At 38.1% G+C, this 17,761-nt stretch overlaps 2 protein-coding genes across 2 annotated transcripts; one reads left to right on the top strand and one right to left on the bottom strand.

Annotated features, from left to right (window-relative positions):
* Positions 1 to 1,853: 1,853 nt before the first annotated feature.
* LOC131793566 (trifunctional purine biosynthetic protein adenosine-3-like) lies at positions 1,854 to 12,710 on the top strand. The gene is made up of 12 exons (XM_059110979.2): positions 1,854 to 2,450; positions 2,617 to 2,685; positions 3,285 to 3,410; positions 3,916 to 4,081; positions 4,322 to 4,515; positions 5,244 to 5,455; positions 6,103 to 6,313; positions 6,531 to 6,732; positions 8,328 to 8,684; positions 9,183 to 9,751; positions 10,561 to 10,818; positions 12,276 to 12,710. Exons 1-12 carry the CDS (start codon positions 1,920 to 1,922, stop codon positions 12,459 to 12,461), a joined length of 3,081 nt encoding a protein of 1,026 aa, XP_058966962.2. The 5' UTR covers positions 1,854 to 1,919; the 3' UTR covers positions 12,462 to 12,710.
* Positions 12,711 to 12,782: 72 nt separating this feature from the next.
* On the bottom strand, positions 12,783 to 17,653 carry LOC131793568 (reticulon-4-interacting protein 1 homolog, mitochondrial). The gene is made up of 8 exons (XM_066171789.1): positions 16,937 to 17,653; positions 16,466 to 16,534; positions 16,235 to 16,359; positions 15,555 to 15,603; positions 15,307 to 15,443; positions 14,388 to 14,574; positions 13,852 to 13,944; positions 12,783 to 13,200 (listed from the first exon to the last, which is right to left on the bottom strand). Exons 1-8 carry the CDS (start codon positions 17,345 to 17,347, stop codon positions 13,063 to 13,065), a joined length of 1,209 nt encoding a protein of 402 aa, XP_066027886.1. The 5' UTR covers positions 17,348 to 17,653; the 3' UTR covers positions 12,783 to 13,062.
* Between the last annotated feature and the right edge of the window lie 108 nt (positions 17,654 to 17,761).

The raw sequence follows: 17,761 nt of genomic DNA, 5'->3' as shown, positions 1-17,761 counted from the left end.
CTGTTTTCTTCCTGCTCCTCGAAGTCAGACTGTTCGAAGCTTACCGGGTTCGACTGGCTGAATTTCTCTCTGGTAGTGGTACGACGGGAAGTTCGAGCTCTTGCCATCGTTGTTTCCTGTCAGGTGGTAACGGTTGAATTGCTGGTATGGCCGACAGGGTACAGGATACCAAGAATTTGGATTTGTTAAATAGAACGCCGCCCAATGGGTTTTCCTCATTAAGCCTTCTTAGGCTATATTTCCAAAGTTCCTTGGGAAGTCTAACACTGTGAAAAGTTAATCTTTGTGATGTACAACCGAGTGAATATTCTTCACATCTAAAGTCATGTAACTCGACAGGTTAAGAGCAGCATATCGGTATAATTCTGAGACTTGCAGGAGGTTTTTCAACGCCGTTAAGCATTTCACTTGACGCAGCAGTCTTAGACCACGTTTCCCTGTGGGCCATTGAGGATTTTTGACAAATTGGCAACTTCGCTTCTGCATAGTTAGTAGAGGAGACTGGCTCCTCTACTAACTATGGCTTCTGATATAATTTTCATTCCCGCGCATTAACTGAAGAGAGTCGCTGAGCAGCCCTTCGCCTCTTGACTGCTAGAGAGCCTGTATGCCTAGTGCTTTCCATGACTGAGAAGATCAATTTCTTTATAAATTCTCGTCAGCGGACATCCTGGTTCTCGGTTCGTTTAAGAGATTATTTCCCGAATCCTGCTTCTCAAAATTGCTGATTCTCGTGTCCTGTTAATAATAGCAATCCCGCATCTCGTTCCCTTCTTACTTTAAATGCCCGGATCCTGGACTTTAAACGAGTGCAATCCCGGACCTCAAAAAACTATAATTTTTATATAATTTTTAATTTTCGAGGTCCTTTTTGTAAACCACTTTTTAGTGAAAAAGTTTCCTCATTAAAGATTGTCATTATTTTTTATTTATTATTATTTTAAACCTATCGGAGACCCTCTATATAAACCGCAAGATTTTACTCCAGTAAGAAACGGCTTAATTTCTTTCAGTCGGAAATATATATACTGTACGATTTTACGCCAGTTACTAACGGCGTAATTTCTTTGAGTCAGTAACATATATACTGTCAGATTTTACGCCAGTAACTAGCGGCGTAAATTCTTTCAGTTCGTATTGTGTATACAGTAAGATTTTACGCTAGTAATTAACAGCGTAATTTCTTCCAGTCGGTATTGTGTATGTTGTGGTTCAATTTTATCCTTGGTTCAAATTTCATTTTCCTTTGTTTTTGGGTATTGTAATGAAGGATAATGAGTTTGAAACAAAAGAAATTAAAATTTGCACCAAGGATATAATTGAACCACAACATTTATACTGTACGATTTTACGCCAGTAACTAACGGCCTAATTTTTTTCAGTCGGTAATGTATATACTGTAAGATTTTACGCCAGTAGCTAACAGCGTTAATTCTTCCAGTCGGTATTATAAATGTATGTGAGATTATACGCTAGTAACTAACGGCGTAAATTCTTCCAGTCGATATATATACATACTGAGAGATTTTATCCCGTTAGTTAACGGCTTAAAATCTTGCAGTTTATACACCGACGCAGATAGTAGCGTAAAATCGTACAGTCTATAATTTAATTACCACAGTAAATCCAATCTCAAACTTAAAGTTTTCGGGCTTTTTTCGCATTTCGTTCGCACTTTGATCATTAAAACATCCGAAGAGCTTGAAAACACCACGAGTATCCGCAGAGTTAGGATTGTTGGTAAACTTGTCATACTCTTTCATCCCTCTCCAAAAAATACCACAAAAAGTAGAAGCGCGCTAAAAATATTAAAATGACGCCGAGCGCGCCAAAGAATGCGCATGCGCACACAATGTCTATCTCCTGCACGTGGATTTAGAACTGTGATTTCTTTGATCTTTGATTTCTTGAAGTACAGCATGGGAGACAAAGTTTTACTGGTCGGTGGTGGAGGAAGGGAGCATGCTATTGGATGGAAGCTTTCCCAATCAAATCATGTTGGACAAATCTTTGTTGCACCGGGCAATGCGGGAATTTCTTTACAACCGAAAACACAGAATATCCCTTCTCTCGATTGTAACAACAACGAAAGCGTCATTAAATATTGTTTAGAGAACAAAATAGACTTTGTTATCATAGGACCTGAAGTACCACTAGCTAATGGCTTAGCAGATGCGCTGCGTGATATGAAAATTCCATGTTTTGGCCCAAGTCGCAGGGCTGCACGGATTGAGGCAAGCAAACAGTTCGCCAAAGAGTTCATGCTGCGCTACGGTATTCCTACCGCGCGCTGGAAGGCCTTCACAGATCCAGAGGAAGCGTTTCAACATATTGAATCAGCTGATTATGAAGCTCTAGTGATAAAAGCCAGTGGTTTAGCAGCTGGGAAAGGTGTGGTTGTTGCCAGTAGCAAAGAAGAGGCTGTCAAAGCTGTCAGAGAAATGCTACAGGTAAGGGGGCAGGGGGGGGGGGGGGGAATTGCCCAATCACTCTTCATGTACAAAGTACTCAATTCATGTTGATAATTCGAAACAGTAGGAATTTTGATGGTGTTTTGAATATTTTGTTCTGAAAAAGGTGAATAACAAAAAAAGGTACTTTTTGTCTGCTGTACAGGACAAGATATTTGGTGAGGCAGGGTCAACAATAGTCATAGAGGAAAAATTAGAAGGAGAGGAAGTTTCTGTAAGTGTTGATTTGATGTATCATTGATAATTTAAAAATTAATGAGCAGTAGGATTTGTTCAAAGGGTGTGCTATGCTCATTGTCTTTGAAGTCCTGAATTGGTTGCATTCACTTATTGTCACATGGCATATTGAATTTGTCTGCCTGGTTAAGTTGTAGCTCAAACACTCTAATAAGCCTTTGGGGCCAGTTTGAAAGGGGTTTAACATTAATCTAGGATTAAAAGTTAACCCTGGCTTTAATTTCTGGTGTAGAGGAGAGGGGTACAAGAGCTAAGGTTTTTTCGGGGTTTATCTCGATATGACTCGATCCTAACAGGAAAAAATGCAAAAGAAAAATCCTTTTGCAAAGCTGTTAACTAAATTAAAAATTTGCAGTAACTCCAGGTTAGGTTAATCATGTATTAAACAACCCAGCCCAGGGTGCTTATGAATTTCTAAGGGCTTTCAAAGAGTGGTATTTAGGGCTCCAAGCTCAACTTTTCATCAAGTTGCCTTTTGCACAGGGGGATATACTTCAGTTTTCCAAAGCAGCACTGTTATTTAAGGATAAATTGATGAGTAAAGGGAATTTGCCATTGTGAGTGTATCTGTTGCAGGTACTCTGTTTTACTGATGGTAAGACAATTGCTGTGATGCCGCCTGCTCAAGATCATAAACGCTTGTTGGACAATGATCAGGGTCCTAATACAGGAGGAATGGGTGCATATGCACCCTGTCCCCAGGTATGTTAGAGAGATTCCCCACACTTCAGACTCCAATTGAAAAGGTCTAGCTTGGCACTCAACTCCAGCAATGTGTCTGTCCACCCAGGAATAGACATGGAAATGGTCTAGCAATGTGTCTGTTCACCCAGAAGTAGACATGCAAATGGTGCAGGTCAGAAAACTTCACCAAGAAACCTTGTTTAATCCTTTACACCCTAAGATTATTATGCACATTTTCCACACTGTTCTCTGGACATTTGCAATGAAACTGACAAAGAGAATCTTAACACAAATGACACAAGTTTACTTTTTTTAAAAGGTATTTTCAAGTCATAAGGAATGCATCCATTGTTGCCAGGGTTTCACTTGGTATTGTTATCATGAGGAACCAGAAGAATTGTTTCTCTATCTGGATTGTTCCTGTAAGACATCATGAAAAGATCTTTGTGTGCACACTGCTCATGAAACTGAAAGATGAGCTCTAAAAGTAAATTTCTTGTGTTGTTTTTGAAACTCTCTTTAGGTTTCCATGCATCTGAAGGAAGAAATTGCCAGAGATGTTCTTCAGAAGGCAGTTGATGGTTTACGAGAAGAAGAGTGTCCATTTGTTGGAGTTCTGTTTGCTGGAATGATGTTGACAGCCAATGGACCTAAGGTTCTGGAGTTTAATTGTCGGTTTGGTGATCCAGGTGAGAGGAAATATTCCCATGTTTCAAAAAGTGGAGAATGCGTAGATGGTGTTCTCAGTGACAAAAAATGCTTTTGGGAACTATTGATTAATCAGAGTGCTGTCCTTGGATAAGTCAGTATTTCTCAACTTTTGAGACTCCAGTCTCTCTCAAGGAAAACATTTGGACTGTCAGGGATATTGCTGACTGCTTTCCTCTGGGACTAGACATTAAGTAAGTTTGATTTTTTCCCTATTGCAGAGACACAGGTTATATTGCCATTACTGAAGAGTGATCTCTATGCAACCCTTATGGAATGTGTAAATGGTGAGCTTAGCCTTTCCTTACCCCAGTGGCACACAGACAGGTTTGCAGTGGGTGTGGTTGCAGCTAGTGGTGGATATCCTGGTTCAGTGAAGAAAGGGTGCATCATCAAGGGATTGAAAGACTTAGAGGTTAGTTTTGTTTTCACATGTAACATTGTGCTGGTGAATATGGAGATGCGTTTACTCTGATTGGTTAAGTATTGTCTACCATATTGCTTTTATCATTCAGCATAATTTTGAAATGACCACCATGCATTTTTTTGGCGTTTTGGAAGAAATTAGTGAGAAGTACATGTACATAGTTGTCATTATTATGCTAGTTTGTGACAGTGCCAATTCTAAACAATAATTATTATTATCCACCTCCTGCTTTGGAAATATTGCATTGACAAAGTCAAGGGACTGCACAAATACACTGTAATACACTGTAGAAGAGGGCAGAAATGAAGATGGAAAGCAAATCAACAAAATGGTCTGACTAAACGATCTAAACTAAAACTTGCTAATATTCATTTACATGAAGCTTGACTTTTTGAGGAACAAACTTGTTTGTGCTATATGTTAAACTGTCAAATAAGATGTTAACATTCACCCTACTTTTGGGTAATAATAATAACATGGTAGGTTATTAGATTCAATGAAATACTAGCTATGAAGGATGTGAGGATTTTTTAGTTTGCAATCCATGTTTTCTCTCTATACTTAACAATGCATATTTCAAGATTATCTTTAATCTTTAAAGCAATTTTCTTCATCCCTTACAGTGATCAAACTAAAGTCAAGTAATTAAATTAGTTTCTTTTTATTAGTCACCTTTTAATCCAAGGTAATTTTGTATTTGTAATTTATGCACAAAGGGTCTAAATAATGTAGTGGTGTTTCATGCTGGGACAGCCATCCAAAGGAAAGAAGATGAGGAAGCTTTAGTTACTTCTGGCGGAAGGGTGATGGCAGTTGTTGGCATGGCCTCAGGAATAGAAGATGCTCAGAAAACAGCATATGATAGTATCAAGAGGATTGCGTTTGAGGGGATTCAGTACAGGAAGGATATTGCATCTAGAGCTTGCAAGTACAGTGGTTTAGCATTTGTTAATGGATATTGATTTTGGACATGATTTATATAATATTTATTATGTGTATAAACAAAGGACTTCTTACTTGCTCAGTTCCATAATTGCATAGTTATGTGTTGTGCAAGAGTGAAGATGAAAATTACTTAGTGCAATAGACTCATCTTTTGCACCTTTTGCAAGTTGTGGTTCTTGATCCCTTCTAGCCCCTGACAAGTAACTCATAGCAGAGCTCGCAGAGCATAGCCCCATAATTATACAATGTTGAAGAGATATGTGGGGGAAAAAAAATGCTAGCTCTGCTTTTAGGCTTGCCTAAATCTATATATTATTTCTCCCTGTCATCCTTATAGTTGTCCCTGTCATCTCTCTGTAGTTGTGGACTAATGCTCTGCTAATGTTCTTAGTTCAAACTGTTAGGCATTTCATTCTGAGTTGATCTTGAGCAGGACAACTAACTTAAACAGTTCATCTGTTGTCAAACTGGCTAACTGTAGTGAAAGAAATTATTATCAAGAGGGACTGCCCAAATATAATGGTTGAGTGATGTATGCCAGAGAAGTGAAACATGTTTTTCTAAACATTCTACTAAATCTTGGATGTATTATTGTTAATATAGTTTCACATTTCACTCCAACTTGAACAGAGCTAGAGCCCTGACTTATTCTGGTGCTGGAGTGAACATAGACGCTGGCAACCTTCTGGTGAATGCGATCAAACCCCTAGCTGCTTCTACAGCACGCACAGGTTGTACAGCTGATCTTGGTGGCTTTGGAGGCTTCTTTGATCTCAAGGCTGCTGGTTACTCAGATCCATTGCTTGTTAGTGGCACAGATGGTGTTGGAACTAAACTCAAGGTAAGGATAACTGAAACATTCATAAAAAGAAAAAAAAGGAATTATAGAGAGGTGGCTGGTTTTTAAGAGTACCAACAATTCTCCATGTGAAAACTTGCTTTACAGTTTGGTTCATTTGTAATGTAACCCTTAAGAATCCAGCCAAGATAGTTTAATCTGCAGAAAAGCGATTTTGTCTTAAGTTTGAAATTAACTGTGTTTGTGTTGTGGATTGCAGATTGCACAGACTGTTGGCATGCATGGCTCAGTTGGTATTGATCTGGTTGCAATGTGCGTGAATGACATTCTTGCACATGGTGCTGAGCCATTGTACTTCCTGGATTACTTTGCAACTGGAAAGTTAGATGTGGGTGTTGCCAAGGAAGTGATTCATGGTATAGCACAGGGCTGTTCCCAAGCTGGGTGTGCTCTTCTAGGAGGTAGAAATACAATTATGATACTTGTCACCTCAGGTTTATTCAGAGGTTTTTTAGTAGCCAGCCAAGGTTGAAATTTAATTTAGATGAAGATTGGTGTTTTACTGCTTTGTCTAACTAAAATAGCTGCTGCTTCAGAAAGGCATTGCTGGGAAAAATGTCCGCTTCCAATGATCTAGGGGAACACTGTCATTTATAATATCCAGGTCAATCATCATTTTTTTTTTTTATTGAACAAATTTTTTTGTTTGTGGGTTGTAAAGAACCTACTACTATTCCTTATACTATAACATGTGGTTTGCCAGTGTTGCTGACCAGAAGTTATCATTCTTAACTGTTCTTCTGATTGTGAGTCCAACATGCTCATCACTCAACCGAGCTATCCCCACAATATTGAATTAACCCCTAGTTTATACTCCAACATTGGTGTAATATTCTCCTTATTGTTCTCAATACATTTCCAATGATACTAACTAGGAGAACAAATTTGACAATTAGTAGCTTGTTAAATCTGTTATTCTGGTGATCTTCACATTTGATGGTGATACTGTAATGAGACATTAGAAGGCAATCACTCCTAGCCGATAAAGAGTTAATGAATTGAATTTTGAAATAAGTTAAGCCTGGATAAAAATGTTGCCACTTTTCATGGTGATATGATTTATTTTTATTTTTTTTTAAATAAACAAAACTTTATTGGAGACAAAACGAAATAAAATGTAAATGTTAATTTACAACAATCAGTAAAAAATAACAAAGTGACTAAATGTATTTTATAATCATTAGACATAGTTCACACAAAAAGAAAAAAAAAGGAAAATGCCTGTGTTGAAGTAAAAATCTGTCAGTTGCCACATACATTTAAAATAAGAATTGCTGCCATTTTCAATACGGAACTGTTCTAATAACTTTCTCAGAAATTCATCTAAATTTGGTTTCCCTGCAGGTATACAAATATTTCTTTTGCAATAAAATCAGAAGACATAGAGGAGAGGAGTCTTCAAATGTGTTGAATACAATTTGTCTATTTGAGAGTTTTATCTTAGTCTTGTGAAAATCATGAAACCTTCCTAAAGTTTACGTAAAGAAATCAGTTGATTCTTGACAATGTATAAAAGTGTGTTCAATTGAGTCTGGATTAATGTCAATTGTTTGCATTATTTTCAATTAATTGTTGCCATTCCTTTAGATTGGAAAAGAAAGACTCTTGATTCTCCTGTCCCTGATCTACTAGGTGCACCGTTGGGATTCTTTCAGTTGGAAGAACAATAGTTTCAACTAAATTTTGTTGACAAATTATTATAAACAGTTTATTAAAAGACTTGATACTGAACCCTCTGCAATAACGTCTTGGAAGAAACATTTTCCAGAACTTCCTGATTGGAGCAATACATAAGTCTTCAAAAGATAATAAACTTGGACAATTCTCTTTTAAAGTTATGCACAGAATAATTCCTACCAAGAAAGAACTGATGAAATATAAATTGGCCTCTGATGACAAGTGCTCTCTATGTCTTAATACTGAATGTATTTTGAAATTCTTCAAGCATCATGGCAATATTAGTTATATGATTCATTTTCAAATTGTTGCTTGATAGGAGAAACAGCAGAAATGCCAGGGATGTACTTATCTGGAGAATATGACATGGCTGGTTTTGCTGTGGGAGCTGTTGAACGTGACAAGGTTCTTCCAAGGACACAGGAGATAATTGTAGATGATGTAGTCATTGGTTTAGCGTCCTCTGGTATCCACAGTAATGGCTTCAGCTTAGTCAGGAAAATAATTGAGAAAGCTGGACTGAGTTATGATTCTCCGTGTCCTTTTCCAACCACTGAAGGCCTGCAGTCTGTCACTAAATTAGGTGAAGCTCTTCTTTCACCCACCAAGATTTACTGTCATGCTCTTCTTCCCCTGATGCATGCTGAGAAGATCAAGGCTTTTGCACATATAACAGGTTAGATTTATTGGATTTTTACTTGCACCCATGACTTTGCTAACTCTTTCTGCCATTTGGGAGATAGTCATTGCACTGTCTTGTCCTACTTAATCTCTTACCACTCACATACTTTGTGAAATAAAGGTAGGAGCTAATGAAAAGTTTTCCAATCTTTTAGGATTCAGAAAGAAAGAGAACACAGCGAGAAAGGATTTTGTTAGTATATATCCTAGTCATTCACTTACTTCTGCCTCATCTCCCCTCTCATATGTCAATCTTTGTGTACCTGTTTCCAGGTGGAGCAAGTCCCTTTTAGTTTGTTCCACCCTAGTCATGTCCTTTTCCAGTCCAGTCCAGTCCAGTCCAGTCCAGTCCAATTCAGTTCTGTCCAGTCCAGTTCAGTTCTGTCCAGTCCAGTTCAGTTCACTTCACTTCAGTTCATTTCAGTCCAATTTATTATTATTTTTATTGCTATTTGAATCTTGTCGTTCCTATTAACTATTGTTATCTTGTCAGGAGGAGGTTTAATCGAAAACATTCCTCGTGTCCTGCCCCATGGTTTGGGGGTGTCACTTGGTGCTAGCTCCTGGAGCATGCCGTCAGTGTTCGGGTGGTTATTTGGACAAGGGAATGTAGCAACACACGAAATGATGCGGACTTTCAACTGCGGTATCGGAGCAGTCCTTATTGTTGGTCAAGACACTGCTACTTCAGTTATGGAACATCTTTCAGCGTTGAACGAAAAAGCTTGGATTATAGGAAAGGTCACTGAAAATAGGGAAGACGTTGACAGAGTTATTGTTAACAATCTTGAAAGTGTGCTGTGCGAGTCTGCTAAAAGCGCAGATATTAAACACCAGGATGACAATGAAACTGTTAAACGACCAAAACTAAGCAGCGTGGTAATGGAGCGTAGAAAGAAAATGAAAGTAGGGGTACTAATCTCAGGCTCAGGAACAAACTTGCAAGCTCTGATCGATCACAGCCTACGGGAGGGCAGTAGTGCAGAGATTGCTGTGGTCATATCAAACGTGCCTGGAGTTCAGGGTCTAACGCGGGCTCAAACAGCTGGTATACCAACTAAAGTAAGCTTGATTCTGAAAACTGATTCGACTGCTTTGTGTGTTCTTGGCTCATTTTCGTCCTTTTTATACCCGCTTCATCTTCTAATATGTATATCTAGGCAGAGAAACTGATGATGAATCCCTCCTAACGTGAATCCGATTAGTTTGTTACAACCTGTACAAACAAGCTGTCCATAACATGTCTGAGGTACCACAAGCGTTGAAAAAAATTGTGAAATGCAAAGCAGCTATGTCAGTGATAATGATAGTGATGAAAATGGTAATCATTTACGGACTGTATATGAAAACTGTGGTTCAAGAAATGAATTTGAAAGCGATCGTCGCCGTAAGGAACACTACTTAAATAGTAGTGTAAATAAGGTATGAGAAAATTTCACGCCTCTACAGGATTTGAACCCATGACCTCTGCGATAGTGGTGTAGTGCTCTACCAACTGAGCTAGCCAACCAACTGAGAGCTGTTAGAAAATGGTAGGGGTTGTGATGATAACGATGACGATAACGCTGATGGCAATAATGAAAATGATGACAATGTTACTGGTAATGATGATAACAACAGTATAATGATGATTAAATTGACAAAGCTACTGATGTGCAAAGAAAGCAATTGGAACTTAATTCGCATGAAGAGTTCTGTTGCATTTCATTGTCCGAGATGTTTTTTCGGGCGGGAACGCAGTTTGTAGATTCTCTATTAACCAAAAATTTCACGCTATGTGTTGCATGTGTTATTTCTTACCAGTCTATATTCTGTTTTTGCAGAGGTTGCGAGAAAATGTTTTCGTTAAATTTCCGTTGTCTGTTTTCCAGGTAATCAAGCACAAAGATTTCAAAAGCCGTTTGGATTTTGACATGGCAGTGCATGCAGCATTGGAAGAAGCTGGAGTAGAACTGGTTTGTTTAGCAGGATTTATGAGAATTGTAACCGTCGAGTTTGTTCGAAAGTGGCGTGGTCGGCTGCTGAATATTCATCCCTCTCTACTTCCTTCATTCAAAGGCATGCATGCGCACAAACTTGTCTTGGAGGCAGGTGTGCGCATATCAGGGTGTACGGTTCACTTTGTGGAGGTAAGCGCGGTTCGCACTACACTGAATTTTATTACCTTCCCTACTGTACCAAAAAAATTACAGATTTAATCTACTGTTACTAATAAACCTTTCGTTATTTTCGAATTGTCTTTTTCGCTTGATCTAACGCTGTGGCGTTTTGAGCTTTTTTTTTTATTTTACGACTAAGTGCGACGCACATTCGGGAGTGGTTATCTTTCAGGTGGCACTTACTTTTAAGTCCTCAAAATTTAAAAGCAAAAAATCGTGGCCGTGGAAGAGAGCTTTTTTTTTCGGAATAGCGCAGGCTTGCGCTTTGCACTATTAATGAATCAATCAAACTTAATTTAAAGAGGGTGAGACTTAATAGTTGAAAACTAATGAACTTGTGGCCCTCTATAAACATTGTTACAATTAAAAAAACTATTATAATTAATAACTGAATTAAGAATATAATTGAAACTTAATTAAAAACCACAATGTACAACAAATCAAGATCTGAAAGTTAAAGGTAAAACATATTGCTCATATCATGCGATTTTTGAATAAATTATATAAAAAAGGAGTAAAAATTTTATCCCCAAGCTGACTGAACACCACCAACTTCCTGTATTTCTGCATTTAACTTAAATGTCACTTTCCACGTCGTGGACCGAGTTCAAGAGACACAGAGACATGTCTTCTTTGGCCGGGACATACGTGAAGCTTATGCGCGAGTTAGCGGATAACGCATATTAATAAATAAAGAGGGTAAGTTTCCAAAGAAACGGTGGTGCTGCGTCGGTGGGAGAGTATAGCTGGTAATTTAGTGTTAACAGCTGAGTTGAAAACGTAAATTGGCCACCGTAAAGAGTTTAAAGGCAAACGTTTCGAGCGTTAGCCCTTCGTCTGAGCGATTGGAGGAATTTTGGGTTGTGTGTGGGTTTCTATGCAGAAAGTGGAGCAAAGCTATTGGTGGGAATATGGTGACGAGAAAACAAGACGCTCGAAACGTCAGCCTTTTAACCAGTGGCCAATTTACGTTTTCAACTCAGTTGTTAACACTAAATTAAACGCTTAGTAATGTTTTAGCTCTCACATTCAGCGCTCACTCAAACACTGCGTTCAATCTCTCGTGGCTTCATCGCGTTGACAGCTTCGAGAACAGGCGTAATTTTTTAGCGTTTTTCAGGCGAATGGAGACAAGCGCGAGGTGCGAGTCACGTACTAAGTGAGGAGCGCTCATACCTTGGCGCGCGACTCACGCTTCGCCTGATAAACAGAAATAAATGATGCCTGTTTTGCAGGCTATCGCGTTAACGTTACCTCGAGATTACTTTTTGTAACGATTTTAACTTACCATTTTAGCCAAAACGTTTTCAAAAGTATTTTTAAATTGACAGTAGAAATTTAAATGCTGTCCTAAAACAACTGATTTCTTCTCCTTACTTGGAATTTGTAGCTCTAATAGTAATCTGATGACTTATCGTTCTCAACAGGAAGAGGTTGACGCAGGGGCAATAGTGGCTCAAGAAGCAGTCGAAGTTAAACACAATGACACAGTGGAAACACTGCAAGAAAGAGTAAAAACCGCCGAGCACAGAGCTTACCCGCGGGCTATGGAACTGCTTGCCAGTGGTAGAATAAAACTTAATGACGAAAACAAAGTCCAGTGGATGTGGTAGTCCCACCACACACAAGTGTTTGAACTAAGTGTCTTATTCTAGGCTACTTCAGCAATATTATAAGCTGAGTGCTATAATTGGGTGAAGGGCATTAAGTATTAAAGTATGCTTGGCTTTATTAAGTGAAGACATGAAAGTGGCATGGAAATGTTAGTAGATGAGAGGGATCCGTGCACTTGTAAAGCATTCATGTAGAAAATAAAGTTTTTGCCCGAGATATTGTTAAACGACTGTCCGATAGAAAGCTTTGATACAGATGACGTAAAAAACTGCATATATCAACCTCCCCCTCCCAACACACACAAACACACACAGGCCAACTGTTGGGTGTCAAGCTTTTCTCTCTTTTTTTGTTGTTGTACATACAATTGTCATGGAAACAACATCTCTTCAATGATGCTGAAGTAAATAACCCATTAAGGGAATAACACGACTCTCTGATAACATAAGTAATCAAATTTGTGTCGTAAGGCACGTAGGCTCTTCTTAAACTTGCGGAAAAAAGTGGTCCTTTTATGAGTTAATTTACTGATTAACTTGTCTCTGAACACCTTGCCAGTAAATCCTATTTGATAACTTAAGAACAGAAGAGTCATGAAAATCAAACTGAAGGTTCTACTGTTGCATCAACAGGATCCATACTGACAACTATCTTTCCTCTTGCATGACCACCCTCTAATTTTGCATAGGCATCTTTTGTCTTTGAAAATGGGAACACTTCTTGAACTATGGGCTTAATCTTGGGCATGTGAAATGAAAACAAAAAAAATGAATTAGTCAACTTTATGTTCTGTTCCTCCCACCCAATAGTGCAATGTTGTAAAATTAAATCAATATCCATGCACCGGTGAATATTTATTCAAATTTTAGCAGGTACTGATATGAGCTGGTTGCAAATAAAACAACTAACTCACCACAATCCCTGATGAAATGAGAATAGTCAAAGTGGCACAGTGGTGAACTCATTAAATATACAGTGATTATACTAAAAGCCTGTGATTCCAAGAAACAGAATTGAACCTCTAGGGACTAACAAGGGTTTGGGTAGCCAGTGGGTTAGTATTCTGAACTATGAAATTGAAAAAGTGAGTTAACATTATTTAACAATCCACTGCCTTTAAGAGGATGCATGCTCTCCCCAGACTCTTATGGCTCCTATTTGCACATTAAATCCTTACATTTCTCATCCCTGTGCTGTGCATATCCACAAGTAAAATGGTTTTGACCTAATTAGAAGTGAGTTAAGCAAGATTGCAACCCTAGGGTTTTTTTTGTTTAAGTCATATTATTAACAGATACCCTTATCAAGCCTTCATTTGAGATCCTATGTGATCAAATGAAAATAACTAACGAGTTTCCATGAATGAAGAATTAAATATGAATGACATACCATCCCAGACAAACAAAGAGAGCGGATGTGATCAAGCGCAGAACCATTTGGACTAAAGAAACCCCAAGAAACTAAATTTCCACTGCATAGTGCCTGCAATGAAAAAAAAACTCTATTAAAAAAGATCTGATGAACACTTAAGCAGAACACCATTTCCCTTCAGTTTCATGTTCCAGATAATCAGATCACCCTGTAATAGCTTTAAGCTAACAACACTATTGTCAAAATAAAAATAAATTGATGACTAAAACTTTAATTCCAATCACATACTTTAGACCAAAATTGATGTAAAATTTGTACCAGTTGAACACTTGTCAGAAGTGATTGACAGGTAACTTTGTCCTATAATATCCATACATCATCCAGCAAACAGATAACAAGAATACTCAAACATATTACATGATCTTGATCTAACACCAAATTCTCCTGACTAATTCACAAGGAAATGTGTAGCAGCTAGAGGGGAGAATTGACAATCAGTTCTTAGGAGTTGAGGGTTAAGTTTTTCCCTACTAGCAAATCATTAACAATTTTACCTCTGGAATGGCAGTTGATGCCAAATTTTGTCCAGCTGACAGGAGTCCTAGACCAGCACCTAGCTTATCAGTATTGCTCAGAACAGGTGGGGCCAATGTCACAAAAATTGACCCTTTCCATTTTGATAACAGTCTGGCATACTGCCTGCTCAGATCTCCTCCAAAAGGATCAAGAACTACATCAAAGCTGACAACAAAATGAGGAAATTCACATGAAAAAGACGAATAACCATGGAATATTATGAACTGCACTTAGAATGGAACACTATGTTCAAGAAAATTCTGCAAATAGCTTTAAGTCACAAGTACCTAAGTCTTAAGAGAGACCACTACATAAGAGATGTTGCTGAAAGGAGTATTGTAAGTGAATAGACTACATGAACACAACTGATAATCATATAGGAGTAAAAATTTGTTTATCTTTAGGCTTATACTCTGATTCTAAAATGGAAACTGACATAAATATCAAGAGAATGACGATGCATCTTATTAAAACAAACAAGCAGAAATTTGAGATCACTTCACTCTGTTATGGAATGTTTTGTAACTTTAGTTAATGTCTATCACTGGCTAAATGAACACTTTCAATTAATGTTTGTTTCAGTGAGTTCAATAGACATGTTTTGATCCTCAAACTCCTGGTCTTTGTAAACAATAAGTACCCATGAACATGTAGCAATTATGTCATCTATGTTTACCCCAAAGGCGAGGTAGCTAAATTCAATGTCCCAAATTTCACTAGTCCACCATCTTATGGAATCTCATTCTATCAATTCTGCATTGTACTACATTCTTTTACATTCTACTATTTCAAACCCAATAAAAATTCATGTCCATATCACTCTTTTCATAAATTAGAGGAAAAAAAAAAAAAAAGAAAAATATCTTGAGCAACACAATGCACACATCAAGCTCTTACCTCCCAGCTGTTTTCAGTTCATCTTCCAAGTTAGATGCAGTATAATCAACTACATGATCTGCTCCAAGACCAGCCACGAGTTCAACAGCATCACTGGAACAAGTACTAACAACATATGCTCCCCAGGCCTTTAACAGCTATGAGAAAGGAAGAAAGTAAAGCCCTCTTGAGTGTGTACATGTTCTGCAACTGTCCTCTGAGCATTGTTAACATAACATTTGACAAGATTCAGTACAACCCAGTACTACCTGAATGGCAAAGCTTCCTATTCCACCTGACCCACCAAGGACAAGAACACTGTGGAAAAAAGGAAAAAAATGACATTATTTTCCCCTATCTAAGAAAAAATACAAGAAACTTAAACCAAATTTCTGTGTAATCCTCCATGTCTAAACACACCATTCCACTTTCCCTAAGAGAAGTGTATTGACATTACATAAAAATATTTTATGGGATTATTTATTAACAAAAAGCACACAGCAATGTACCCCTAAAACATTTTGAAAACTTTTAAAGGTCACTCAGTCATAGAGTATTACTTTTCAGGGCGATACCTCTGACACAACTACGTCGTATAGTTTGCTGTCTTGGGCAATGTAAAAACATGAGGTTACTATCTAACTTGACTAGCCCATCTAAGATGCTTTACAATTTTTTTATGAAACAAATTTCATTTGAAGAGCACATGAAAATCAAGTAAAGAGATGACTCTTGCCTGTGGGAGGCAACTTAAGCAATTTCAGAGAAGACTGGATTCAAAACCCCTGCCCAAATACTAGCTTGATGTTATTACTGCCTGAGCTACAATGCACAGGGCTTAAAGTGAACCAAATTTGCCAAACAATTTTTTTAAAGCTTCTTTTCAGCAATTGCTTAAATTGCAGTCCACCTGCAAAGATCATATCTCTGCTTATGATGATTTACTTGCCGTTTCTTGTGGCACTCATTTGGTTTAAGGCCTGCTCTACTAATCAGAGCTGTCCACACTGTGCACGCTACATATGGAAGAGATGCTGCTTCTTGGTGGGTCCATATTGAGGGTTTTATCGAGATCTACTGTTCAGTATTCCAAGACAGAAAAAAAATGTCTTTAGCACCAACAGCAACAAATTGATCTACACTTTATCAGTGTTTTCGATACTAAACTAAATCAAATTACCTCATCTTGGCTGGCAACTACAACCTCGGCATGTGTCCCTCCAGAAATTACACTTGGAGTTCCCCAAACCTTAGAGAACGTGGAGAAGAACAAATAAATAGTTTTAACTTCTGAACAAAATCTGCATCCTTCTAAGATAAAAGATAAAATGTTTTGATATATACCAATCAACTTGAAACTTTAACATCCTCTTCTTCTCGTTGGTAATACTTGAGGTGCCTCTAGCAATCATCTCATATCTTAATTTAAACTTTGTAGTAAGTGTATTTCAATAAACAACTCAGCTCGATTCTGATTTCAAACTTCTTAAGATAGCATCACAGCCAAAATAAATGGCGTCTTAATAAACATGAGACGTTTGACAGTCTCACCATTAAAACGTCGTGCACTGCTTATTTCATAGTCAACATATTTAAGCAACCTTGCCGCTTCGTAGGTTACGAGATAAGTTAATTGTGTACAAAATTCTACCTCATCCCCTTTTTCAAATCTTCTGGCTAGCCTTCCTGTTTTCAACACTTCTCCGGAAAAATCTCTTCCTAAAATCAGTGGAAATTCGTCCACCTTTTCGGCCTTACGCCACAAATTCAATAAAGTCTGACCATAACCACTCCTCATTCTGTAGTCTATTGGATTCACAGATGCTGCGCGTACACGAATTAAAACATCTGTTGATTTTTGAAGCTTGGGCAACGGTACATTGCTCAGTTCTAAAACATCGTTGGAACCATATCCGTCAATAGTCCATGCTTCCATTGAATGGGCGATGCAAAGTGAACGAGAAAACGCAAGTAAACAAGTAGGCAGATAATTAAAACATGTCGGATGATTTGTATCAGGGAGACATCGGCGAAGCGGCCGCAAAGCGCAGTTAGATAACATTTTGTTCAGATCAATCAAATTATTGACGATCTTGGTTCACTTTTTTTCTAACGATGAGTCGGGACGAAACGTCTGCCACTCTGCAACTGTGGAAAACCAAGGCATTCTCGCAGCGAGCGAATTCCTTACTCGATCGCCTAAGTCGCCTTCTTGTTTTAACCGATCCGGGCGCGGCCTGGGTGCGGCTTGTGTTCTAAAATAACTCTGTCCAGTCCAATATTGATAAATCGCTATCCAGCGGATATACGTCAAAAAACAAAACGTACGACATTATCCAACGGATAGTGATTTGTCCAGTGGATAGCGTTATCCACCTTTCGAAATCCGCGGCTAAGAGTCCAACATCTTTGCGAAAGGGCGGAGAAATAATTCGGGAAAATATCAACTCTATTTTTGTAAAATAACCTTTGAATA

This window comes from Pocillopora verrucosa, chromosome 9, assembly GCF_036669915.1.
Source record: "Pocillopora verrucosa isolate sample1 chromosome 9, ASM3666991v2, whole genome shotgun sequence".
Lineage (NCBI taxonomy): Eukaryota > Metazoa > Cnidaria > Anthozoa > Scleractinia > Pocilloporidae > Pocillopora > Pocillopora verrucosa.
Note: the sequence above shows the minus strand (reverse complement) of the source record. Positions and strands in the feature narration are given on the sequence as shown.